At 44.8% G+C, this 25,929-nt stretch overlaps 1 protein-coding gene across 3 annotated transcripts; it reads right to left on the bottom strand.

Moving 5' to 3' along the window:
* Positions 1-7,991: 7,991 nt before the first annotated feature.
* MOB3A (MOB kinase activator 3A) lies at positions 7,992-24,727 on the bottom strand. 3 transcript variants are annotated; one of them, XM_053372529.1, is made up of 5 exons: positions 24,615-24,727; positions 17,402-17,477; positions 12,678-13,225; positions 10,261-10,463; positions 7,992-8,427 (listed from the first exon to the last, which is right to left on the bottom strand). In XM_053372529.1, the coding sequence occupies exons 3-5, from the start codon at positions 13,090-13,092 to the stop codon at positions 8,398-8,400; spliced, it is 648 nt and encodes a 215-aa protein (XP_053228504.1). In that variant the 5' UTR covers positions 13,093-13,225; positions 17,402-17,477; positions 24,615-24,727; the 3' UTR covers positions 7,992-8,397. The 3 variants fall into 3 exon arrangements, with proteins under 3 accessions (XP_053228504.1, XP_053228502.1, XP_053228505.1); XM_053372527.1 differs by lacking the exon at positions 24,615-24,727 and having other exon boundaries at positions 17,402-17,702; XM_053372530.1 differs by lacking the exons at positions 17,402-17,477; positions 24,615-24,727 and adding an exon at positions 17,550-17,702.
* Between the last annotated feature and the right edge of the window lie 1,202 nt (positions 24,728-25,929).

The following is a 25,929-nucleotide window of genomic DNA, read 5'->3' as shown; positions in this document are numbered from 1 at the left end:
GAGAAAAGAACAGAGGCCAACCAGAGAATATTGAGAAGCAAAGCAGCTCGTAAGCCTGGTCTTTATTGAACTGTTGCAACAGGGTGCTCCCCTCACACGCAGGAAAGGAGGAGGACCCAGAACAAAGGTGTGCCTGCTCTTATATTTTAAATCGCCCGCCCTGGAGTCCAAGACCACCCCCAGAAACATCAGACCTACATCACAGAAAGGGCGGTCTACAGCAGAAATCTGAGTGCGTTGTTTACCTCCTGTCTGGCAGGTTACCTGTTAATGCTCACTTGATTGGATACCCTGGGGAGCCTGGCCAGTCTTTTGTAATGATAAATCCTTAGTTCCTCAGCCAGGTCACAGGCTCACCCTATTCATACACAGACATACCCTTAAGACAGGATTTGTGAAGGAAAAGACGATGGGGAGGCTTCCCCACCTCCTCCCTCCTTGCAGAGAAAACATTTGGTCAGTTTGGGAGTCAAAATGGTTTCAGGGCGGTCCTCCTGTGCTGCTCCAGACATGTGGTCCACACATATATGTATGCGCTTGCTTGGTACATTTATGAACAATATATATATATGACCTTAATTTTTTTATTTCACTTCCAACATAACAAGATATTAAACATCTTAAAACTTCCCTATCCAGGTCTGCCTTCAGATGTCTTCTAAAGGTTGTGTAGTTACTTATCTCCTCGGCTCGGGGGTCGCATAACTCCAGACCCTTCAACATTTCTCTGATGAAAATAGGGACGTCCTAAGGGGAAACGGGACATTTCGGGATCAAATCAGAAACCGGGACGGCTTCTGTAAATTCTGGACTGTCCCTTGAAAATAGGGACACTGGGCGGGTTTGCAAATGGATTTCCCTGGTGTTTCAAATCTCACGTGGGTTTCTGCGAAGGTGTTTTCTCAAAGGCAGCAGAAGGAAAGTGTGTTTTGAAAGCTTTGCCTAAATAAACAGGTTCTTATTCCCTTTTCCTGATGCTGCAAGAAAGAAAGAAACCTCTGAATTATGGTCTTGATCTTTGCCTTTGTTCTGTCACTACAATGAGCAGGACAAAATCTTCCCTTGCAAGTCTTGCAATCTTCACACCTGCATTTTCAAAGAGGCAGCAAAAAGTGTATTTGTATTTTTAATTCAGGATTCCTCCTTAAATCTCTTAGCCAGTTTCATCTTCGTTTCAGGGTTAGAAAACAGCACCCTCTAGAGGTGAAACATAAGTACTACCCACCTGGAAAATTTGTGTGTTATGATTGGCTAGACACCAAGCAGGCCACTCCTCATTGGTTGAGCTGCTGTGACGTCACAGAGTGGCTTTACCGCCTTCCAGATTCTTGAGGTTTTTCATCTGCTAGGTCACTTTTATCTCATATTTTATAACGTTAAGTATAAAGAACATCCGTAAATGAATTGAGGGGGAGGCAAAGCACCTAGAGAGAGGGTTGCATTTCTGCAGCCACAGTGGGAGCTGTGATTCTGCAATGGTTTTATTTCACCCCCCGAGGTGCACTCCATTGTTTCTCAAGACAGACAGATGCCAGCAACTGCTCCTAACCATGTAGCCTTGCAGCTAGTAGCCATCAGTGGCTATTTATCCTTCCTGAATCCATCCAGTCCTTTTTTCAAACCATCCTGTGGCAATGGGTTCCACAGTTTAACTGAAAAGGGTCATTTTTGGATAGGTCCCAAATCGCCCAGCATTCAGCTGCATTGGACGTCCCAGAGTTCCACAGAGTAGCCACTGTGGGAACAGAATATTATTTAAATTTTCCTATACGTATAGTTCAAGCTCTGGTTTTCCCAGTCGTGATGTATGGAAGTGAGAGCTGGACCATCAAGAAGGCTGATCGCCGAAGAATGGATGCTTTTGAATTCTGGTGCTGGAGGAGACTCTTGAGAGTCCCATGGACTGCAAGAAGATCAAACCTATCCATTCTGAAGGAAATCAGCCCTGAGTGCTCACTGGAAGGACAGATCCTGAAGCTGAGGCTCCAAGACTTTGGCCACCTCATGAGAAGAGAAGACCCCCTGGAAAAGACCCTGATGTTGGGAAAGATGGAGGGCACAAGGAGAAGGGGACGACAGAGGACGAGATGGTGGGACAGTGTTCTTGAAGCTACCAGCATGAGTTTGACCAAACTGCGGGAGGCAGTGGAAGACAGGAGTGCCTGGCGTGCTCTGGTCCAGGGGGTCACAAAGAGTCGGACACGACTCAATGACTAAACACCAACATACATCGTATATGGATTGATAACAAAGTGATGGTGAATCTCTGATTGGCGCAAGCTCTCTCTAGGGCCCAGGGGGAGCAAAGCTTGGATTGTAGAGGAACCAAAATATCAATTGTGGAATATATCCTATGGCATTGCTTCCAGGGAACACTTTTGGACTTGGAAATACCAGTTCACTAAAAGACCCTAAATTTCATCAAACAAACTTTAAACTTCATTAAACAAGAGAAAGCTGGAAGACAGCTGCGAATGTTAGAGAGATGACTGTGGGGGCCCCCAGTTGGGGGGACTGTGCCGAAAAACAAGAAGAATAAAATTTCCTCTTGCATGCCAACATAATATGGATTCGTTAAGCACGATGGAAAAGTCCCATACCAGGGACTGTGACGATAAGAAGGGGTTAACATCGGAACTAAGATATTGAGAATAAACAACAGAGAAAACACAGGAGCCAAAATAAAAGACTATCCGGATCAGCCAGAACATGGGAAGTCCCATTAAATTAATTAATTCAGAATGCATAATTGGCTTCTTTTTTTATTTTTTATTCGGATATGATGTTGATATTTTAGTAACTGGAATGTTATGAATGAAAAATTAATAAAAATTATTTTAAAAAAAGAATATTATTTAAATTTCAACAACAACAATGGGTCCAGAGGCTCTTTCTTTGCAAGACAGGCTTGTTGTAAACAAAATTTGCCCCTTTTCCCCTTATGGGGTATCCAAGAGCCCATATAGAGTCCTTACATAGGATCCCTATTGGTAGGAGAAAATAGAAGAGGCCAACCAGAGAATATTGAGAAGCAAAGCAGCTAGTAAGCTTGATCTTTATTGATCTGTTGCAACAGGGTCTCCACTCACACGCAGGAAAGGAGGAGGAACCCAGAACAATGGTGCGCAAGGCCATATATAGACATTTTAAATTCCCTGCCCTGGAGCTCCAGACTAGCCCTCCATACATCATACATACATCACAGAAGGGGTGTAACCTAAGACCACCCCCCAGATACATCATACCTACATCACAGAAAAGGCGGTCTACAGCAGAAATCTGAGTGCTTTGTTTATCTCGCCTGGCAGGTTACCTGTTAATGCTCACTTGATTGGATACCCTGGGGAGCCCGGCCAGTCTTTTGTAATGATAAATACTTAGCTCCTCAGCCAGGTCACAGGCTTACACCCTATTCAAACACAGACATACCCTTAAGACAGGATTTGTGAAGGAAAAGACAATGGGGAGGCTTTTCCATTTTCCTTTGACCTTGCAGAGAAAACATTTGGTCAGTTTGGGAATCAAAAATGGTTCCAGGTGGGTCCTCCGGTGTTGATCCATGTATGTGCTTGGTTGGTACATTTATTATATATCTAAGACCTTAAAATTCTTATCACAGGCTCACATCTCTCACCTGTCTGCAGAAAGGTGAGCGAGGGACACAGATTCATTGCATCTGCTTTGAGAAACAGCAAAACTTGGTCCCCTCAAAAAAAACCCCAACCACTCTATTATTCTTTTAGAAGTATATTTAAACAAGCACATTCACAATCCAGGAAATGGTCCTTGCAATTGATCTCTCTTTTTTTAAAAAGGGACTTCCCTACCCTCCAAAAGTCCCTTCTTGCCGGCACACTTGGAAATTGAGAGCTTTTCAGCATCAAAGTTTGTTGGCACATTTTGATAGGCTTCTGGGAACTCCTCTCTGGAATATCCCTCAGTCCGGGAAGGCATACGAGGAGGGCAAGGGAGAGGAGGAGGAAAAATATTTCGGAGAAAGTTAAGAGCATGTGGCTGTCAACAGCCAAATCCCATGGCAGCCGAGAATCCAGTTTCAACCAGGAATGGAAGCACAACGTTGGTTCCTATTGCATTTCATGGCAAATCCACACCGTACTTGTGTCTTCCTCCACAAAGAATCTGTAGTTCAGGGCACTGAGAGGGGTCAAGAAATGCCCTCGCTCCTCCTTGCTCCCCTCCTTGCAATCCGCAGAGTTCCCTGGGAAGAAGGATTAGCTGTTAAACCGGGAACCGCAGTTCCAAGAAGGGGAATAGGGGTCTCCGAACAACTCTCAACATCAAAAAAATGAAGATAATGGCCACTGGGCCCATCACCTCCTGGCAAACAGAAGGGGGAGAAATGGAGGCAGTGAGAGATTTTACTTTCTTGGGCTCCATGATCACTGAAGATGGTGACAGCAGCCACGAAATTAACAGACGCCTGCTCCTTGGGAGGAAAGCAATGACAAGCCTAGACAGCACCTTAAAAAGCAGAGACATCACCTTGCCAACAAAGGTCCGTATAGTTAAAGCTATGGTTTTCCCAGTAGTGATGTACGGAAGTGAGAGCTGGACCATAAAGAAGGCTGGTTGCCAGAGAATTGATGCTTTTGAATTCTGGTGCTGAAGGAGACTCTTGAGAGTCCCATGGACTGCAAGAAGAGCAAACCTCTCCATTCTGAAGGAAATCAGCCCTGAGTGCTCACTGGAAGGACAGATCCTGAAGCTGAGGCTCCAAGACTTTGGCCACCTCATGAGAAGAGAAGACTCCCTGGAAAAGACCCTGATGTTGGGAAAGATGGAGGGCACAAGGAGAAGGGGACGACAGAGGACAAGATGGTGGGACAGTGTTCTCGAAGCTACCAGCATGAGTTTGACCAAACTGCGGGAGGCAGTGGAAGACAGGAGGGCCTGGCGTGCTCTGGTCCAGGGGGTCACGAAGAGGCGGACACGACTAAACAACTAAACAACAACAACTCTCAGCGCCCGCAACAAACTACAGTTCCCCAGGATGCTTCAGGGAGGAAGCCTGGACTTTTCAAAGCAGAGCAAAGCTGCTTTAAATGCACAGTGAAGAAGGGGGCTTGATTCACAGCTGCCAAAACCGTTCTCTATGGGCGTTCCCACTTCTCCGAATTTTGCAAAGCATCTCTCCCATAAAAGGTTGTGTCCATAAAAACAGGTATCTAGGGCATGGGTAGGCAAACTAAGGCCCAGGGGCTGGATCTGGCCCAATGGCCTTCTCAATCCGGCCTGTGGACGGTCCGGGAATCAAGGCGTTTTTACATGAGTAGAATGTGCCCTTTTATTTTAAATGCACCTCTGGGTTATCTGTGGGGCATAGGAATTCGTTCATTTCCCCCCCAAAAAATATAGTCTGGCCTCCCACAAGGTCTGAGGGACAGTGGACCGGCCCCCTGCTGAAAAAGTTCGCTGACCCCTGATTTAGGATAATGTATGCATACAGATCACATATTCATGTTATTGTTAATTTCATTTATGAATTGCTTCCTCTGAAGCGATTTCACAACCCACACAAAAACTTTTGCATTAGGACCTGTATGGTGACGCAGGCAAAAATGTATTCGAGGAATGTAGCACATAAAATTTGTTAAAACACAAGAAATGGCTTGCCATAAATATGTTAGGCAGGCATATGAAGATATTTGTATTAAACATATGGGGAAGGTTTTTAACGTTTGATGTGTTTTAATTTGTGTGTGGGGGGGGAAGGAGTGTGGCCTGAGAAGTGTTCCGAGGGCCAGACCGGGGGTTCTGAGGGCCGCATCCGAGGTTCCCTTGCCAACCCAGCCAATCCAAGAGGACATGCTTCAGAAGACTTGGGACAGGACTCGCCGTGTCCCGAAATTGCTAAAAAATAATTAAAAAATCCCACCAGGATCCCATCAAAAGCACAACACTTTACGGTGGGAGAGTAGATTATCAAACAGAGGCAGTGCTAGAAAAGTTTATTATTATTATATTTAAAAAATACATGTATTTCCAGCTAGTGGTTTGAACAGAGTTCTGCACGTAAAAGTACAGGCAGATTTCGGCCAAGCGAAATATCTCCCCGTAAGATCCAGGCCCCAAACCACTTACAAAAAACCCCACAGAAGTTTCATGGCGGGCAGAGACTCCTTTCAACCCAACCCCCCAAATCACAAGTCCGAGAGAGTCCTAAAAACTGATTAAAACTCACATCGGTTTCTGAAGCAAGAATTTTTTTAGCAGGAACTGGAACAGGTAGGGCGGAGGCACATGCCCAATATCAAGTGGCAGGGAGTTCCAAATTATTGGGCAGCACCTGTGGCAGTGCCAGTTCCGCTGGTCAAAGTGGGAGGGGATCCCATGGGTGAGCCAGTTTCTGCGCACACTCAAACGGGTGCCCCTTTCCGCCCCCTCCTGGGCAAGGAAAAGAAAGGATCAGCCAGGCAGAAACACTTGGGTCAAGTGGCGTCTGTGAGGGCCGTGGCCTGAAGTTCAACACAGAATCCTAGAATCGGAAGGGACCCCTGAGGGTCATCCAGCCCAACCTGCTGCAATGCAGGGATCTCAGCTCAAGCATCCATGACAGATGGCCACCCAACTTCTGCTTAAAAACCTCCAAGGAAGGAGAGGACACAACCTTCTTCTTGTGGGATGTGATACACAACAGCAGTCAGGTACAACATTCCTAGAGTGAACATGTTTACACCTGGGGAGGAATGTTTGTCCAGCCAGCCGGTAAACTTCCTGCTTCCTTCTGGGCTGGGACAGACTTCCTCTGCATGTGACTGGAGGTGGGTGTGGCCTCACCTGTGCAGGTAACGACAAAAGCACAGGGCAGGGCAGCCATCTCTCTCTCTATGACTACATGCATCGAAGAAGCAACATCTGCTTAGCCAAAGATGCTCTCTTGGCCTCCAGGCAAAGGGACTATCTCTTCATGGGATAGTGTCCAGGTGTATGTTACTTTTCTAAGCTAAGTCTGCCTTCTGGGATCCGATTGTGAACAGAATATGAGTGAGTAAACTCTTTTTATACTTTTATAGAAGACTGTGTCGTGTCTTATCTTTTATGAGGGAATAAGGGGGAAATACCAGAACAGTTACAGTGGTACCTCGGGTTAAGAACTTAATTCGTTCTGGAGGTGCGTTCTTAACCTGAAACTGTTCTTAACCTGAAGCACCACTTTAGCTAATGGGGCCTCCTGCTGCCGCTGCACTGCCAGAGCACAATTTCTGTTCTCATCCTGAAGCAAAGTTCTTAACCTGAAGCACTATTTCTGGGTTAGTGGAGTCTGTAACCTGAAGCATATGAAACCTGAAGCGTATGTAACCTGAGGTACCACTGTATTATAGAGGCTTTAGCGAGCCTGAGCAAACGCATCCGCTGTGAGTTTAAAAAGGGGAATGTTACTCTGCTAAAATTGTGAACTTGTAAACACAGGTTGGAAAGGCTATAATCAAACAATATATCCTCTCCTGCATCCCTGAACATTCTGAGGGAGTCCCTTTCCTCTGTGGAACAGCTCTCACTGCCAGAAAGCTCTTCCTGATGTTTAGTTGGAATCTTCTTTCTTGCAACTTGAAGTCATGGGTTCGAGTCCTGCCCTCCAGAGCAGGAGAAAACAAGCTTGCTCCCTCTTCCATGGGACAGCCCTTAAGATCTTTGAAGATGGCTCCCATATCTCCTATCAGTCTCCTCTTTCCTAGGCTAAACGTACCCAGCTCCTTCAACCGTTCCTCATCAGGCTTGCTTTCCAGACCCTTGATGATCTTGGTCGCCCTCCTCTGCACACCTTCCAGCTTGTCCACATCCTTCTTAAATTGTGGCGCCCAGAACTGGACACAGGACTCCAGGTTGGGGGTCTGACCAAGGCAGAATAGCGTGACACTATGACTTCCCCTGATCTGGACACTAGATCACTTCTTTTTCTAAATGCTCACAGAAACCACCAGTTGAATTATCTGTTCTCGGACCTTTCCTGGTATCGACGGTCTTCTCCCCCCCCCCCTTTAAAAGATAGGGACAACATGAGACTCATGTTGTGGGTTCGAATCCCACATTGGGCAAAAAAAGTCTTGCATTGCAGAGGGTTGGACCAGATGACCCTCAGGATTTTTGGGTTCTATGATTCTATCCCTGATTATAATACATACAGGCACACACACAACATACACACACACTCTCTAACAAGGAAAATCATTGTATAAAACAGTTTTTAGTAGTCGTCATAGGATAACTCTCTCTCTCCCGCCCCTTCTTTGGCTTTGTTTTATAAAACAATATATTATTTTCTTTAAAGAGGGAAGGAAGGCGCTCCAGATTCCGCTTGCCCTCCCTAGTGGAGGAGAGTTCCACAGTCCCAGGAGAGGCTCATATCTGGCGGGGGGAATCGCTCCCTGCAGGACGTCAGTGGCAAATCCTCGAGGTCATTTCCTTCTGTCGAATAAAAAAGGGAAGGGGGAAAGAACTGAGTGCTTTTCTGCCGTTCGAAACTGTGAGAAAGAATGAATATCTATCTATATCTATATCGGCTTGGCTGCATTTTAATGTTTCAATGTTGTGTTTTAATCTTGTTTTTAAGTTGTATTCATTCAACTTGTTTTTATTATTGATTGTTAGCTGTCCTGAGCCTGGCCTTGGCTGGGGAGGGTATATTATTATTATTATTATTATTATTATTATTATTATTATTATCATCATCATCATCATCAACATTGCACAGCAACAAAGGTAAAATAAGGTTCAAGACACCACTTTTTTATTAAAAAAACAGCAAGCTGCTAGACCTTATGGAGGTCTTGTAGGCAGGGTGGGTTAACGGCATATAAATATAATAATAATAACAGTACCAGTAATAATGCAGATGATGGTAATAATAAAAACGATTTCCAAACATTACTTGGCATTGCCATTTTCTTTTTCGAATCATCTTATTATGGAAATGACTTTGGAATTTTGCACACCAGGCAGTATATGAATGCTAGAAAAATGATGTTGATCATCATCATAATACGTGGGGTAGCTCAGTCGGCAGAGCATGAGGCTTTTAATCTCAGGGCTGTGGGTTCGAGTCCCATATTGAGCAAAAAGATTCCTGTGTGGCAGGGGGTTGGGCTAGATGACCCTTGTGGTCCCTCCTCGCTCGACGGTGCTGAATTTCCGTTTCCGATATTACTAATGACAATTTCCAAATGAGGCTTAGCCTTGGTCTTCCTCTTCTTTTCCAAAATGACCTCAGTGCAAGCCGCTTAGTGATTCTGCACGTTGAGCGGTATATAAATATCACTGAAATGCCATCACCTAAGTGGTTTTGTACATATAAATACAGTCATACCTCGGGTAACATATAATAATAATAATAATAATAATAATAATAGTAATAATAATAATAGTAATAATAATAATAATAATAATAATAATAATAATAATAATAATTTATTATTTATTATTTATACCCCACCCATCTGGCTGAGTTTCCCCAGCCACTCTGGGCGGCTCCCAATCAAGTGTTAAAAATAGTACAACGTTAAATATTAAAAACTTCCCTGAACAGGGCTGGCTTCAGATGTCTTTTAAAGATAGGATAGCTGCTTATTTCCTTCACATCTGAAGGGAGGGTGTTCCACAGGGAGGGTGCCACTACCAGGAAGGCCCTCTGCCTGGTTCTCTGTAACTTGGCTTCTCACTGTGAGGGAAACACCAGAAGGCCCTTGGGGCTGGACCTCAGTGTCCGGGCAGAACGATGGGGGTGGAGACGCTCCTTAAGGGATACAGGACCGAGGCCGTTTAGGGCTTTCAAGGTCAGCACCAACACTTTGAATTGTGCTCGGAAACATACTGGGAGCCAATGCAGATCTCTCGGGACCGGTGTTATGTGGTCCCGGCGGCCGCCCCCAGTCACCAGTCTAGCTGCCGCATTCTAGATTAATTGCAGTTTCCGGGTCACTTTCAAAGGTAGCCCCACGTAGAGCGCATTACAGTAGTCCAAGCGGGAGATGCTTCAGGTTGCATGTTTTCAGGTTACGGATGCACCGAAACCCAGAAATACCAGAATAGGTTACTTCCGGGTTTCAGGGCTCACCCATGTGCAGAAGCGCCAAATTGCAGGCCATGCGTGCGCAGATGCGGTGCTGTGGGTTGTGAACGTGCCTCCCGCATGGATCACGTTTGCAACCCAAGCATCCACTGTATTAAGAAAAGATTGGCAACCCTCTTCCCCAGAGGAGGCCTGGCCCCAGGGCAAGGGGCTCAGCCCGGCTGGGCACTCACCAGGGGCTCCAGCTCCTTGGTGTCGATGAGGCCAAACTCTGTCACAAAATAGTAAAAGTGCTTGTAGCAGGTGTTGACGTGGGCTTCGGAGCCCATCTGGGCGATGCGGTCAAAGTGGTGGATGTAGACGTGGACGAAGACTCGGAAGAGCCGCGAGAGGATCTTCTTGACGGACTTGAGGAAGTTCTTCTGGAACGGGGTACCTGGTGCGAGAAACGCACATGATGCCCAGGTCACGACGGGCAGCGGAGATGCCCAACACACACACACACTGCCCCTGTCTAAGGTCAATACTGTCCACACTGGCCGGCAGCAACCTTCCAGGAGCTTTTTGGACCTCTACGGCTGAGCTATGGCCTTCCCTCTAACAAAAAAGTTTCTAGTCCTCCTCGTTCCAAATACCGTATTTTTTGCTCTATAATACTCACTTTTCCCCTCCTAAAAAGTAAGGGGAAATGTGTGTGCGTCTGGTGGAGCGAATGCAGGCTGCGCAGCTATCCCAGAAGCCAGAACAGGAAGAGGGATTGCTGCTTTCACTGCGCAGCGATCCCTCTTTCTGTTCTGGCTTCTGAGATTCAGAATATTTTTTTTCTTGTTTTCCTCCTCCAAAAACTAGGTGCGTCTTGCGGTCTGGTGCGTCTTATAGAGCGAAATATACGGTATACAGCTGATTTAAGTAGCAAGCTTGCTTCCTATCAAGTCAGATGGGTCCATCCAGCCCCCTACTGATCAGCCTTCTTGCTCCTGATGTGAACCAGCTGACTCCAGCTTTCTTAAGCAGGGCTTCCAGCCTCAGTGAGTTGCTGGAAACAAACATTTGTCGTTCCTGACCAGACCTTGCTGCTTCTTGCGACTCATGGCTTTCTTGGCCCCCGGATCGTCCAACTACGTGAACTGAGATACACCTGACCTTAGGACTGGACTGGACCTTGTATACAGACTCTGCCTCTAGGCAAGAACCCCCCTGAGACTTGGCTGGTTTCTCCAATGGATCAGTTGCCAAGACTGGAAGTCCCTGCCTTCCCACAGCCGTCTCAATCCCCTCCTCCCCAGGGCTTTCTCCAAACAATTGGAGACTGCTCCTGTGTGCAGCCAACCTCTCCTCCGCCCTTTTCATGCCTCTCTTAGTTCTGGGAGACCAGCAGGGAGGGAAGCTTGTCGCAGCAGGAGGGGGAAACATTCACGACTCTTCCCCAGCCGGAATCATCTCTGCCTCCCTGCTCTCCTGCTTCAGTTTCCACCTCTGATTCCGGACTTCCCTTGGGGGTTCCCCCAGCAGGTTCCTCCCACACTCTTCTGCATCCAGTCAGTCCATGACAGCTGCCTAGGTCTCCTCCTCTCATGGGTTTTCCCCAAGGAATCGGAGACTGCGCCTGCGCAAAACCAACCTCTCCTCCGCCCTTTTCATGCCTCTCCTGGTTCTGGGGAGGGGAGCTGGTTGCAACAGGAGGGGGAGACATCTGTGACTCTTCACCATCTCTGCCTCTTGGCCTCTCTCCTCTCCTGCTTCAGCTCCTGCCTCCGATTCTGGACTGCTCTCTGCCACAGACTCTCCCCGCTCACTAAACCCTGTTAACTCTTCAGCTTCCGACACCTCCACCTCCCAGTCCTCTTCCTCTTCTCCCTCTGACTACTCATCACCGTCCCACCCCCCCTCCCTGGGCTCTGAGCCTTCTTCCCGTGGGGGCTCTCCAGCTGGTTCCCCCCCCACTTCCTCTGGGTCCAAATCACCCCACGACAGAGGATCTGTCTGGCACAGGGCAAAAACTGAACCACCACCTTCCCGTGACTTAGGAATGCAAGGTAATAATAATAATAATAATAATAATAATAATTTATACCCCACCCATCTGACTGGGTTTCCCCAGCCACTCTAGGCGCCATCCAACAAAGTATTAAAATACATTAATGCATCAAACATTAAAAGCTTCCCTAAAGAGGGCTGCCTTCAGATGTCGTCTAAAAGTCTGGTAGTTGTTTATCTCTTTGACATCTGGTGGGAGGGCGTTCCACAGGGTGGGTTCCACTACCGAGAAGGCCCTCTGCCTGGTTCCCTGTAACTTCACTTCTCGCAGCGAGGGAACCGCCAAAAGGCCCTCGGAGCTGGACCTCAGTGTCCGGGCAGAACAATGGGGGTGGAGATGCTCCTTCAGGTCTACTGGACCGAGGCCGTTTAGGGCTTCAAAGGTCAGCACCAACACTTTGAATTGTGCTTGGAAACGTACTGGGAGCCAATGTAGGTCTTTCAAGACCGGTGTTATGCGGTCTCGGTGGCCGCCCCCAGTCACCAGTCTGGCTGCCACATTCTGGATTAATGCAGCCTAGAATCCCATTCCCCTTTTTGCGCAGCCCCATCACGCTGCTGGCTGACGTCCGGTGGGCCACCCCCACCCCCCAAATCCCAGAAACGGACTCACCAACGTTGGTGGGGAAAAGGTCCTCGTTGTTGATCTGCACTTCGATCCAGTTCATCAGCAGGTCCATGTACTGCGGGGCCGAGAGGGCAGTGGGCTTGCGGGATTTCTCGTCCTGCCACCGGTACTCATATTTCGGACCCCCGGACATGACAGGGCAGCTCTGCTCCGTGCAGGAGTCGGCGATGGTCCCATAGATGAGGTTGATGCGGTTGAAGAAGTCCACCACGTGGACGGCCACCCAGTCGTTCAGCTCCTCACCCGGCGGCAGCTGCACAGCCACCTTCAAGTCCAGCCCGGCGTTGAGAGACGCCTGCGCCATTTTGTGCAGCTCGAAGCGCTGTGTCCCGGGTTCAAATTTCTTCTTTGGGCGGAACGTGCGGTCCTTGTTGAAAACTTGCCGCAGAGGGTTAGACATCTCCTGCTCGACTCGGCTGCCCCCCAAAAGTTACTGATAGCGGAGAGATTTGCCACTGCGACAGAGGAGTTTTTCGGACAACCGAATTTTAAAGTGTCAAGGAGTTCCACCGGTCGTTCAGAGGCTCTTCAACCTGCAGCAGAACGGATAGAGATGGTTTTTATATAATGCCTTTTCTTTTTAAAACAGAGGGGATTTTTTTTTTGAGGGGGGACACTTGACAGGGATTCTTTAGCTGCGATACCTGCCTTGCGATACTAGATGACTCTTGGGGTCCCTTCCAACTGTACAAGTCTATAATCCTGCGATCCAGTCCAAGCCTGGAATTAGAGGTGGTTGTATTATTGCATTAATAATAATAAATTATTTATCACATCACAAAACTAACACAGTATACAAAGAACATAAAAACAAGCAATCAATTAATTAAATACATCTTAAAATTAGTTCAGAGCAAATTAAAATCTGGACAGATGGCAGTGCACAGGTAAAATTGAGAGAGGTTAATATTCTCCAAGGGATGCGGGTGGTGCTGTGGGTTAAAGCACTGAGCCTAGGACTTGCCGATCAGAAGGTCGGCAGTTTGAATCCCCGCGACGGGGTGAGCTCCCGTTGCTCAGTCCCCGCTCCTGTTAACCTAGCAGTTCAAAAGCACATCAAAGTGCAAGTAGATAAATAGGTACTGCTCTGGCGGGAAGGTAAATGGCGTTTCCGTGCGCTGCTCTGGTTCGCCAGAAGCGGCTTAGTCCTGCTGGCCACATGACCCGGAAGCTGTACACTGGCTCCCTCGGCCAATAAAGCGAGATGAGCGCCACAACCCCAGAGTCGGCCACGACTGGACCTAATGGTCAGGGGTCCCTTTACCTTTTTAATATTCTCCAGGGCAAACTGTTACCACTGGTCTTTTAATGGACCCGTGAATGGGCTAAAAGGCCTCTTTAATGCTTATTCTTATACAGAAAGAAAAGAATCAAACTGAACCCCAACCAAAGGCCTGGCGGAAAGATGTCAAATCCCACAGGGTCCTAGTCTCTTATGAGAGAGCGTTCCACAAGGCTGGGGCCATGGCCAAAAAGGCCCTGGCTCTGGTCAAGGCCACTCTAATTTCCCTGGGGCGTGGGATCTCTAATGTTATAAGAGAGAGAAAATAGGGTGCAGCAAAGGGGAGAATTTTTTTTAAAAAACACCACGGAAAGTGGAGTGGGGAAAAAAAATTAATATGTATTGGAATGCATGTGTGAAATTTCTGGAAATTTAATAAAATATAACTGGGGGGGGGGGAATGAAGGTGCCTGCTACTGAATTAACTGCCTCCTTCTTCACTGTTAAAAACATGCAATGTGTGTGTGTGTGTATATATGATAAATGGTTCTTGAAGGACAGGAATCGAGGCCCCTGGGGTGTCTGTAACAGAAGAGAGGTGCCCCGTGAAGGGAAGTTGAGAGAGGAAGTTGAGGGCGGGGAGAGGGAGGGCAGGATCCGACCGTCCTCCTGCAGTGGTGCAAGCCCCATTTACAAAGAACCGAGTCCAAGCTTCGCTTAAATGCCACATCCTGTGTGCAGACACATGTCAGTTTTGGTGAAGAAAGCAGGAAGTGCAGAGCGAGCGAGCAAGAGAGAAGCTGCGTCTCAAAACAACACAAAAACGCCCATGAGAAGATATTGCTTCAAAGCTTTGGAGTCGTAGAGTCAGAAGGGTCCCGAGGGTCATCTAGTCCAACCCCCCATGCAATGAAGGAAACTCAACTAAAGCATATAGAATCTTTTGGACCACCCTGGAGAGAGGGGTTTTTCCTGTAAAAAAAAGGGGGGGATCTGCTTGGAATAAGCTGGTTAATAGTTGCCATTGACAGCCCACTCCTCCTCCACGAATTTCCCCATTCCTCTTTTAAACCCTGTGGGAGGGAGTTCCGCAGCTTAACGGGAAAAGTCTGCCTGGAATCTTCACATGATCAGCTTCCTTGGATGTCTGCAAGATCCAGCTTTAGGAGAGGAAGAGAGGAGGCCTTTTTCTCAATCCGCTTCCTCCAAGTCAGGCATCTACCCCCTCTTACGCCGCCCCCCAAACTCTCCTTGCCTGACTCAGACCCAGAGGCCCATTGAACCCAGGATCCTGTTTCTGACAAGGGTCAGCAAGAGGCCTGCAGGGAAGCCCACCACAAATGCACCAGCCTTTCCCTGTCCGCTTGTCGTTGTTTAGTCGTTCAGTCGTGTCCGCCTCTTCGTGACCCCCTGGACCAGAGCACGCCAGGCCCTCCTGTCTTCCACTGCCTCCCGCAGTTTGGTCAAACTCATGCTGGTCCCTTCAAGAACACTGTCCCACCATCTCGTCCTCCGTTGTCCCCTTCTCCTTGTGCCCTCCATCTTTCCCAACATCAGGGTCTTTTCCAGGGAGTCTTCTCTTCTCATGCGGTGGCCAAAGTCTTGGAGCCTCAGCGTCAGGATCTGTCCTTCCAGTGAGCACTCAGGACTGATTTCCTTCAGAATGGAGAGGTTTGATCTTCTTGCAGTCCATGGGACTCTCAAGAGTCTCCTCCAGCACCAGAATTCAAAAGCATCCATTCTTCGGCAATCAGCCTTCTTGATGGTCCAGCTCTCACTTCCATACATCACTACTGGGAAAACCATAGCTTTAACTATACGGACCTTTGTCGGCAAGGTGGTGTCTCTGCTTTTTAAGATGCTGTCTAGGTTTGTCATCGCCTTTCTCCCAAGGAGCAGGCGTCTTTTAATTTCGTGGCTGCTGTCACCATCTTCAGTGATCATGGAGCCCAAGAAAGTAAAATCTCTCACTGCCTCCATTTCTCCCCCTTCTATTTGCCAGGAGGTGATGGGACCAGTGGCCATGATCTTCATTTATTTGATGTTGAGCTTCAGACCATATTTTGCGCTCTCCTCTTTCACCTTCATTAAAAGGTTCTTTAATTCCTCCTCACTTTCTGCCATCAAGGTTGTCTCATCAGCATATCTGCAGCAGTTGCTAATTCAGAGGTAGACTGCCCCTTCGTGGGAAGATTCAGATTCTTAAATACAGGGAAAACCCTTCCTCTTTGGCAAGGCTTTAGCATCAAACTTTTTAGAAGGCAGACAGGAGGAAACAGTATACACTGTGCTTGGAATAAAAAAGGCGGAATTAATTTTACAGGTCTGGGATCCAGGTCTGATGAGGAATGGTTGAAGAAGCTGGGCATGTTTAGGCTGGAAAAGGGGAGACTGAGAGCAGATATGAGAGCCACCTTCAAATATCTCAAAGGCTGTGACAAGGAAGGTGGAACAAGCTGGTTTTCTCCTCCTCCGGAGGGTAGGACTCGAACACATGGCTTCAAGTTATAGAATGGAGACTCCGACTAAACATATGGTAGAAACTTTCTGACAATAAGAGCTGTTCAACAGGGGAAGGTTTCTAAGCAGAGGTTGGATGGACATCTGCCATGAGTGCTTTAGCTAAGATTCCTGCATTGCAGGGGGTTGGTCTGGATGACCCCTGGGGTTACCTTGCAATTCCACAATTCTATGATTCTATGACTCAATGAAATGCGTATTTTTATTTTTTAAAAAACAGGGAGCTAGAAAACAATGCTGAACTATAACTTTCACAGCCCTTCTCAAGTCACTCCAGAGAGTCATTTTACTGGAGGACGGTGTTTTATTTTTTGTTGCATGTAAGTCTGCTTTTGAAATCCACATGGACAAGACCAACTTTCACCCTCTATACATTATAAAATTAAATATGAAGTCTTTACAAAAAGGGGAAAAGTCTAACTTTGGTCCCTGCTTAAAACATTTTTGTTTAGCCAAGTAGAAGTTACATGTGTTTACTTCCACCATCCTTTGAATATTTCCACATAACTGCTTTTAACTGGGTCCCCCCCACTTAAAAAATGGCAATTTAAATATTTCCTATTGTCATTAAACTTCTTAGAGGCTCTTAAGCTGTATACAAAATTTGTGAATAAATACACAGATCCACTTATTTCAACAGGTCTACTCTGAGGAGTATTAACAACAACAATAGCTCTGTTTATATACCACCCTTTATAAAAGATCCCAGAAACAAATCAATAAATCAATATTTATTTATTGCATTCACAGCCCCCCTCTCCCCTCCCAAGATCTCAATTTAATCCCCACAACACGAGGAAGTTGAGCGGCAGCCAGGAAGCAACAGCTCAAACAAAACTTTTTGTTTTCCCCATATGTATCCCATCGAAAGGTATTCCACCACGATTCCCGCATTGCAAGAAATCTTTGTTTTGTTATTTATAAATAGCATTATTATTATTTATTAAACCCAGGTTCATGTTCTTACCGGCACCGCTTTCCGACCGGAACAAAGTGCAGAGCCTCAAGGCGGAATTGGCAATGGGTCTCCTTGTCGCTGTCTGCTTTTTTGAAAATTATAAGAAGAAGGGAGAGGAAAAAAGACGGAAGAAGGTGGATATTTTAAGAAAAGGCACCTGAACAGGATCCTGTGGTCACCCTACGGAGCTTGGATTGCAAGTCGGTCGCTCGGATCCTGACCCAAACCTCGGAAAACCTCTCCGCTTGAGGAAGATTCAGAACCCTGATGAGTAATGCCTGCTAAACTCACTTCCTTTTAGGGAAAGCGACACTCGTGCAAGAGGTTTTTTTCTTTCTTCTTTTTAAAAAACCCAAGGGCGACATTATTTATACGAAAATGACGTTTTTTGGAGGGGAGCCAGGAGAATACACCCCCCCCCAGTTCAACTGATCTGGGATTTCCAAAGTGGTTGGAACTGACACTTTCAGGAGTCAGTGGAAATGATTCTGGGGTGAATTATTTTATGTTTTGTAAAAATCTATGCACTTCTAAGAACAAGACCTAGACTGAATGATGCGTTCATGTTTTATTATAATATTTGTTGAGAGTCAGCCAGAGTGGCTGGGGCAGCCCAGTCAGATGGGTGCTGTATTAATAATAATAATAATAATAATAATAATAATAATAATATATGTATACCCTGCCCATCTGGCTGGGCTTCCCCAGCCACTCTGGGCGGCTTCCAACAGAATATTAAAATACCATAGTCTATTAAACATTAAGAGCTCCCTAAACAGGGCTGCCTTCAGATGTCTTCTAAAAGTCTGATAGTTATTATTATTATCTTTTCATTGGAGAAATGTTGAAGCATATGTTGCCTGAATGGTAAAAAAAAAGGCTGCAATAATACATTGGGTTAAAGATACATTTGTCTCTTTAATCGCTTTATTTTTGCTGTCAATTTTGGCATTTCAGCCTAGTCCATTAACTTTTGAATAGGTCAAGGGTGTGTGTGTGTCTGTCTATCTATCTATCTATCTATCTATCTATCTATCTATCTATCTATCATCTATCTATCTATCTATCTATCTATCTATCATCTATCTATCTCAGGGGTCAGCAAACTTTTTCAGCAGGCGGCCGGTCCACTGTCCCTTGGGCCTTTTGGGGGGCCGGACTATATTTTGAAGGGAAAAAATGAACGAATTCCTGCGCCCCGCAAATAACCCAGAGATGCATTTTAAATAAAAGGACACATCTTTGCCTACCCCTCATTTTGACGCCAATTAATAATATAAAGGGAGGGGGGAGAACCCTCTAAACTTCCAAATGAAAAAGACTCACTGATGATTTCAAAAATAAAAACCCAGAACTTTCAGGAAGCCAGAATCCCAATTATTCATAGTTCTTTGAAAAGAGGAATTCCCCCTGGCAGGAAATTCTTTCTGCATGCTTACAACGGGAAGATTGCCAGGAAAATCCATTTCCTGCATCTTTCCAGCAACTGGGCTCCAAATGCTGCTTTTGATCTGCCAGTTTCGAGTTTCCAGATCGTGAATATTTTCGGCTGAAATCCCTTCCCCACTGAACCGCCGCCCCCCACCCCCCACCCCGAGACACAGCTGCAAAGCAGGAAGCCCCGAGTTCGAATGCCGCCTCTGGCATGAGGCATGCGAAAGGCAAGCCACACCAACCGCCCGGCTCTCGGCCTCAGTCTTCCCCATCTGCGGAATGGGCTGAAGAACATGGGCAAACTTTGCAGCCCTGTCGTAAGGGACAAGATCCCGTGTGCAGAGTTCTTTGAACCCCATATGAAGAGTCCCATAGGAAGAGAGAATTTAGTTTTTCCTGTTTCATTTTTTTATCATTATTCTCTTTAGTTTAGCTTGAATTTTATGGTATATTAGGTTGAAAACCTTTAATAACATTGATTTTTAAAAATTCTCATAAAGGTAAAGGGCAAAGGGACCCCTGACCACTAGGTCCAGTCGTGGCCGACTCTGGGGTTGCTGCGCTCATCTCGCTTTATTGGCCGAGGGAGCCGGCGTACAGCTTCCGGGTCATGTGGCCAGCAGGACTAAGCCACTTCTGGCGAACCAGAGCAGCGCACGGAAACGCCGTTTACCTTCCCGCTGGAGTGGTATCTATTTATCTACTTGCACTTTGATCTGCTTTCGAACTGCTAGGTTGGCAGGAGCTGGGACCGAGCAACGGGAGCTCACCCCGTCGCAGGGATTCGAACCGCCAACCTTCTGATCGGCAAGCCCTAGGCTCTGTGGTTTAACCCACAGCGCCACCCGCGTCCCTCAAAAATAAAATAAAATAAAAATCTCATAGTCCCCCGCAATTCACATTTTGCTGCATTGATAAGATTTTGAAATAACAATTATAAGGTGAGCCCAGCTTCGGCTGGGGAGGGTGGGATATAAATTAAATTATTATTATTATTATTAATGATAATCCAGATCGAACGGGGGAAGTGGTGGAATTCAAATGAATCTGACAAGCATCTGAAAAGAATTAAGATGCCCCCAAGTCCCTAACCAGCACTTTAGGGGGCGGGGAGTTTTATTATTGAATTAAATTTTGATATTGTTTTGCAAGTAACAGTTATCAATGAGGGTGGGAATCGCCAGGAGCAGAAAGTCTCTGGAATTGCCGTCTTTTCCCGTGTATAAAACAATGTTTTCTGAAAAGGAAGGGGCCTTTTATCATATGTGGTGGGAATGCAGAGAAATTTTAAAAATTTGGGAAATGATGTATAATGAATTGAAGAAAATGTTTAAAATGACATTTGTAAAATAAAAACCAGAAGCATTCTTGTTAGGGATTGTAGGAAAAAACCTGCCAAGGAAATTAAATAACTTATTTATGTATGTGACAACAGTGGCAAGAGTCTTCATAGCACAAGGATGGAAACCCCAACGAAAGAATAATGGTATAAAGACTTGTTGGAAAATAAAACCCCCAGGTGGTTGTCACCAATGGAAGCAAAGGAAGTGAAAAAACTTAATATGGAATCCAAATGGCCAAAATATTGGGAAATTTTAGAACAAGAGGGGGGGAAAGTGAAACTACAGAGTTACGAGAAATTGAAGTCTAAGGTAAGAGACTGGCTTCACTACTACCAGATAAATGAAGTTTTTAAACAGGACAGGAAAATTGGCTTCCAGGTGGAAAGATCAAAATTAGAAACAGAATTGTTAGAACCCAATACTAAGAATTTGTCAAGAATGTACAACTTGCTGTTGAAATGGAATACACAGGATGAAACGGTTAAATCAGCTATGATTAAATGGGCACAGGACATTGGTCATGACATTATGTTTGCTGACTGGGAGCAGTTATGGACCACCAGTATAAAGTTCACGGCATGTAATGCCTTAAGGGAGAATATTATGAAAATGATTTATAGGTGGTACATGACCCCAGTCAACCTTGCAAAAATCTATCATTTGCCCAATAATAAATGCTGGAAATGTAATGAGACTGAAGGTACTTTCTATCACCTTTGGTGGACGTGCCCAAGGATTAAGGTCTTCTGGGAGATGATCTATAATGAAATTAAGAAGGTTCTTAAGTGTACCTTTTATAAGAAACCAGAGGCTTTTCTCCTGGGCATAGTAGGCCAATTGGTGTCAAGGAAAGATAGGACGTTCTTTATGTACGCTACAACAGCAGCAAGAGTTCTTTTAGCAAAGTATTGGAAGACACAAGAACTACCCACACTGGAAGAGTGGCAGACGAAGGTGATTGACTATATGGGACTGGCTGAGATGACGGGCAGAATCCGTGACCAAGGAAAAGAGACGGTGGAAGAAGATTGGAAGAAATTTAAATTTTATCTTAAGAACTGTTGTAAAATTAATGAGTGCTAAAATGTCATGGGTAAGGTAAAACAGATTTGCAGCGGTAAATGATTGGGTAAGAGAGAAAGGATTAAAGAAAGTGAATTATAAGTAATTGAGATTAGGGGTTGCTGAAAAAGTTTAAAACAGGGATGCAGAAAAGGGAGGCATGGGGAAGTCGTTGAAATTGGGTTTAAGAAAAAGAGGTTATGAAATTAGTAGATTTTCCCTATCACTGATAATAGGCTTGTCGGTCTATAATTCCTTGGTTCTTTTGGGTCGCCATTTTTAAAGATTGGGATAATTATTGATCTTAACCATATCTCAGGTATGATCCCATATTTATCTATGAGAGTAAACAATTGAGCTAAGGGTTCTGCCCACCAATCTATATAGGTCTTAAATAATTCTATTGGTAGACCGTCTGGCCCAGGAGATTTCCCCGATTTGAAATTTTTAACTATCTCTCTAATTTCCTCTTCTTCTACCCTTGGCCACTCCTGGAGTTTATTGATTTTATTTTTAGTGGTTTCATTTCCTTTAAGTTCACTGTGTAGATTGTTAAATACCGATGTAAAATATTGGGACCATTTGGATTCTGCAATTGGTGGTAGAGTTAGTTGATTTTCGGGTTTCAATCCTCCGTACACTAGGTTCCAGAACGCTTTGTTATTTTTACTCTGAATTGAGTCGAGTAATTGTAGCCATTTTTGGGTTGCATATTTCTGTTTCTTTTCGGCCAGAATGTAATGATATTTTCTTTTTTCATCAAGATAAGAGGGCTCTAGTTTAGTGCGATTATTTTTAAATGTTTGGCGCAGTTTTCTTTTTAGCTGGAAACATTCATCGTCAAACCAAGGGCTAGCGCTATGTTTAAGTACCCAAACTTTAGGTGGAGTACTAAGTTCTACGAACATTTGGAAGATCTCATTATAATTTTCGGAATATCGCTGTAGGAATTAGTGGTCTTTAAGTTGGATAATACTTGTTTTCTCAGGTTGGCTGTAAGTTTTTGCCCCACTACTGCACTCATTTCCTGGGACCATTTTAATTGGGTCATTTGTTTGTATTGAGAGGGTTCTATAATATTGTGCTTGGTTATCTTGGTTTCATCCTTTAAGTTAATAGACAACAATAATGGCTGATGGTCGCTTTCAGTACGCGTTCCAATTTTGAGGTCCATGATCGAATTTATAATATTATAAGGGACAAGAATATAGTCGATGACACTGCATCCTCGGGGGGAGAAGTATGTAAACTCCCCGCTTCTATCGCCTTTTGTTGAACCGTTCACGATCTGCAAATTAAAGTTGTTACATAATTCAAGTAGGCGTAAGCCTTCGTTGTTTACAACCCTATCTCTGGAGAATCGTCCTATTTTCAAGGCATGTGCGATATCATTATCAGTATTCCAATTTAGTTTGCTACATAGTTGTTCATTGTTGGTTCCCACTCTGGCATTAAAATCACCTGCTATTATCAATGAGGCATTTGGGTATTTATCGGTCAAATTTTCTATATAAAAGGTTAGTTGTGACCAATTTTCACTGTTGCTGTTGTTTTTGGATGGGGGGATATAGACATTTACAAGTAGCAAAGTATCGTCTTTTTGGGTTAAAAGTAGGGCTTGTGCAAGTGGCAAGCATTTTTCTAACTGCTTGATTTCAAACCCTAAGTTGTCTTTGATCATACAACAGAACCCTGCTTTCGGCCGGCCCTTCGTGTTTATTTTCAATGCGGGTTTCGTATAGGAGGAGAATCCATTGATTTTAATATCTCTAGTTGACCATGTTTCTTGTAGAAGTATTAATTCAAAATCTTTAAAGAAGTTCATTAGGTCTGGGTCTCCGTCTTTGTTTCCCCACCCTGCAATATTCCAGGACAGCAAGCGTAGGATCCGTTTTTGAGTTGGTGGCTGGAGCCCCTGTACAATTCTAATGAGCAATACATTTTCTATAATATCCTAACTAGACTAAAGGATGTCGAGAGGCAAAATATTATGGCAGCTGTAAACAAAATTTGTTCGCCCATATTCTATGATTTAAATATCTTAGATAGCAGAGCCAATTACGTCACCAAATTAATAATTCCAGCCCAACGTAGGGCTTTTATGCTGGCCCGTTTGAATGTTTTTCCCTCAGCATTTGTCAGGGGAAGATATCAAAACATCCCTAGAAATAAGAGATTCTGCAGATGTTCTATGAATGTCCCGGACACGGTAGAGCACATTCTCTTTCAGTGCCCATTGTACAGTACGCTCCGTCAACGCGTGCTGTCCCCTCTTCTGGGTGGTCTGGAGCCCCAACAAGGTGAATGTGTGGGATTCTGCCTATCCGACGTTGACCAAAGGGTAACGGCGGGGGTAGCCGAGTTTTTGGTAGTAGCCCTCCAAGGAGCGGGTTAGCAAGGAAAACCACTGATTTTATATGTATATATATATATATGTATGTAGCCAACTGCTGCCTTTCTGTTTATATCTCAAGGCTTTTATATGTTTCTTTCTCTTTTATCGTTTTATTTGCATAATGCCTAATAAAGGTTTGAATAAGTAGTAGTGGTTATGAAATTATACATGTTTATATGTTTGTTTGTCTTTGTATTGTAAGTTGTAATATGTTTTAATCTATGTTGGAAAATCAATAAAAAATTTATATAAAAAAAAACCCGAAAGAATAATGGCAAGAGAAATTGATGGATTATGCAGAACTGGCGAAACTGACATATAAACTGTGAGATAAGGACAACTGTGACTTTAAAGAAGAATGGGAACTTTTTACAAAGTATTGAAAAAGACAACAAAATGAGTTGGGACTGTTTGGCAGGTTTTGAATAAAATACACAAACTTATTGAATGCAAACATAGTAAATAGAAAATATAAGGATTTATACAATTTTACAGTACACAGAGAACAATAGGTGTTGAGAAATCAGAGAGTGGAGCTGGGGGGAAAGGGGGAAAATAATGAATATGATATGTTTTGATATTGTGTTATGTTAAAATTGTTAATAAAACATCAAAAAATAAAACGATGTTTTCTGCTAACTTTATTTAGTCAAAAGTTGGGGGTCGTCTTAAAAACCAGCTGTTCCTCCTCCCCTTTAGTTGGCAACCCACCGTGGGAAAAACAGAAGGAGAGGATCGCTTGGGGGGGAGGAAAGTTAATCGCCCCCAAACCTCTTGATCTTCCAAGGTAGAGGTCCCTACTCGCGAGTAAGAGAGGAAGCAGGCGTTTCCGGGGCGCGGAACACCGGAAATCTGCAATGCATTGCAACATCAGCCAGACTTTCATTTTTTCTTTTTGCAAAGGGGAACAAAGCTGCAATGCAAATTCGGCGGCCGATTTTAAAAGGGGAGCCGGACGCGCATCCCCGCATCCTCACGTGCGCCTTACCTGCTTTCCGGAGGGGCTCCCCAAAACGCGTGTCAAGCTCGGTCTCCCCCCTGGCCACGTTCTCGGATCGCTGGAAAAGAGGGAAACTCTCCGCACGTTACTCCACCCTGGAGGCAGGATCGGGGCTGAGCAGCACCACCCCTTCCGGGTCCCGATCCAGGCAGTGCCCCGGCGTGGTCCTACTCGAGAGTAGACCCGTTGAAATTGCAGGGCACCCGCATCTTAAATAATAATTTATAGCCCGCGCATCTGGCTGGGTTTCCCCAGCCAACTCTGGGTGTCTTCCAGCACGTAGAAAAACATATTTATTTATAAATATTATTTTAAAAACCATAATATAATTTTTGGGTGGGGAAGTTTTTCAAGCTGAAAAGTCTTGGCCGTCCTCTGCAATTGCTTCATCTCCATATTTGCAAGAAGGGGAGGGACTGGTGACTGGAGAAGCAACACCTCCTCACCTGGTTCGCCTGCGGAACTCACCGCAACAAGAGCGTCCTTTTTTGCCATATGTGGTGGAAGTATATAAAAGCTAAAGGCTTGGGGGGGAAAGATAGATAAGGAGTTGAAGAAAATGTTCCAATTGGATGTTCCTAAAAGCCCTGCAGCTTTTTTCCTAGGGTGGTTGTTCCCAAAAAAAGATGTTTAAACTAATTATGTCTGCAGCAACAGCAGCCATAATCCTGTACACTCAGAAATGGAAAGGAGGAGGAATGGCTTCAGAAGTTAGAGAATGAAAATATCCTGGAAGTATGGGTGGGGAGTCAAACTTTTAAGAAAAACATAAGTTGAAATATATGTAAACTGGCCAATCTGTGAAAAATCAATTAAAAATATCTCTAATAATTATATTAATAAAAATAAGCGTCCTGGCAGTTCCTAGTGGAAAAGGACTAAGGCAAATTCACAAAAAAAGCATACAATCTACGAAGGGTAACCAGCAACTATAGTCAGTGTGAAGCATTTCAACCCAGAGATAGTCTATCTGCATGTTTCTTTTTAATTTTTTATTAACACTTTCAACATAACAAATTATCAAAACATATCATATTCATTATTTCCCCCTTCAAACCCTCCCCCAGCTCCTCTCTCTGATTTCTCAGCACATATTATTCTCTGCGTGTTATAAAACTATACATTTCCTTACATTATCTATCTGCCATGTTATCAACCAATAAATTTGGGTATGTTTATTCAAAACCTGCCAAGGAGTCCAGTCCATTTGGTTGTCTTTTTAAATAAATTGTAAAAAGCTCCCGTTCTGCATGTTTCTTTATTTATTTGAAACTTTTACAAACCGCACTTTCATTGGGAAATA

The sequence above is a fragment of the Podarcis raffonei genome, chromosome 18 (assembly GCF_027172205.1).
Source record: "Podarcis raffonei isolate rPodRaf1 chromosome 18, rPodRaf1.pri, whole genome shotgun sequence".
Lineage (NCBI taxonomy): Eukaryota > Metazoa > Chordata > Lepidosauria > Squamata > Lacertidae > Podarcis > Podarcis raffonei.
This window is presented reverse-complemented; position numbering and strand designations above follow the sequence as displayed.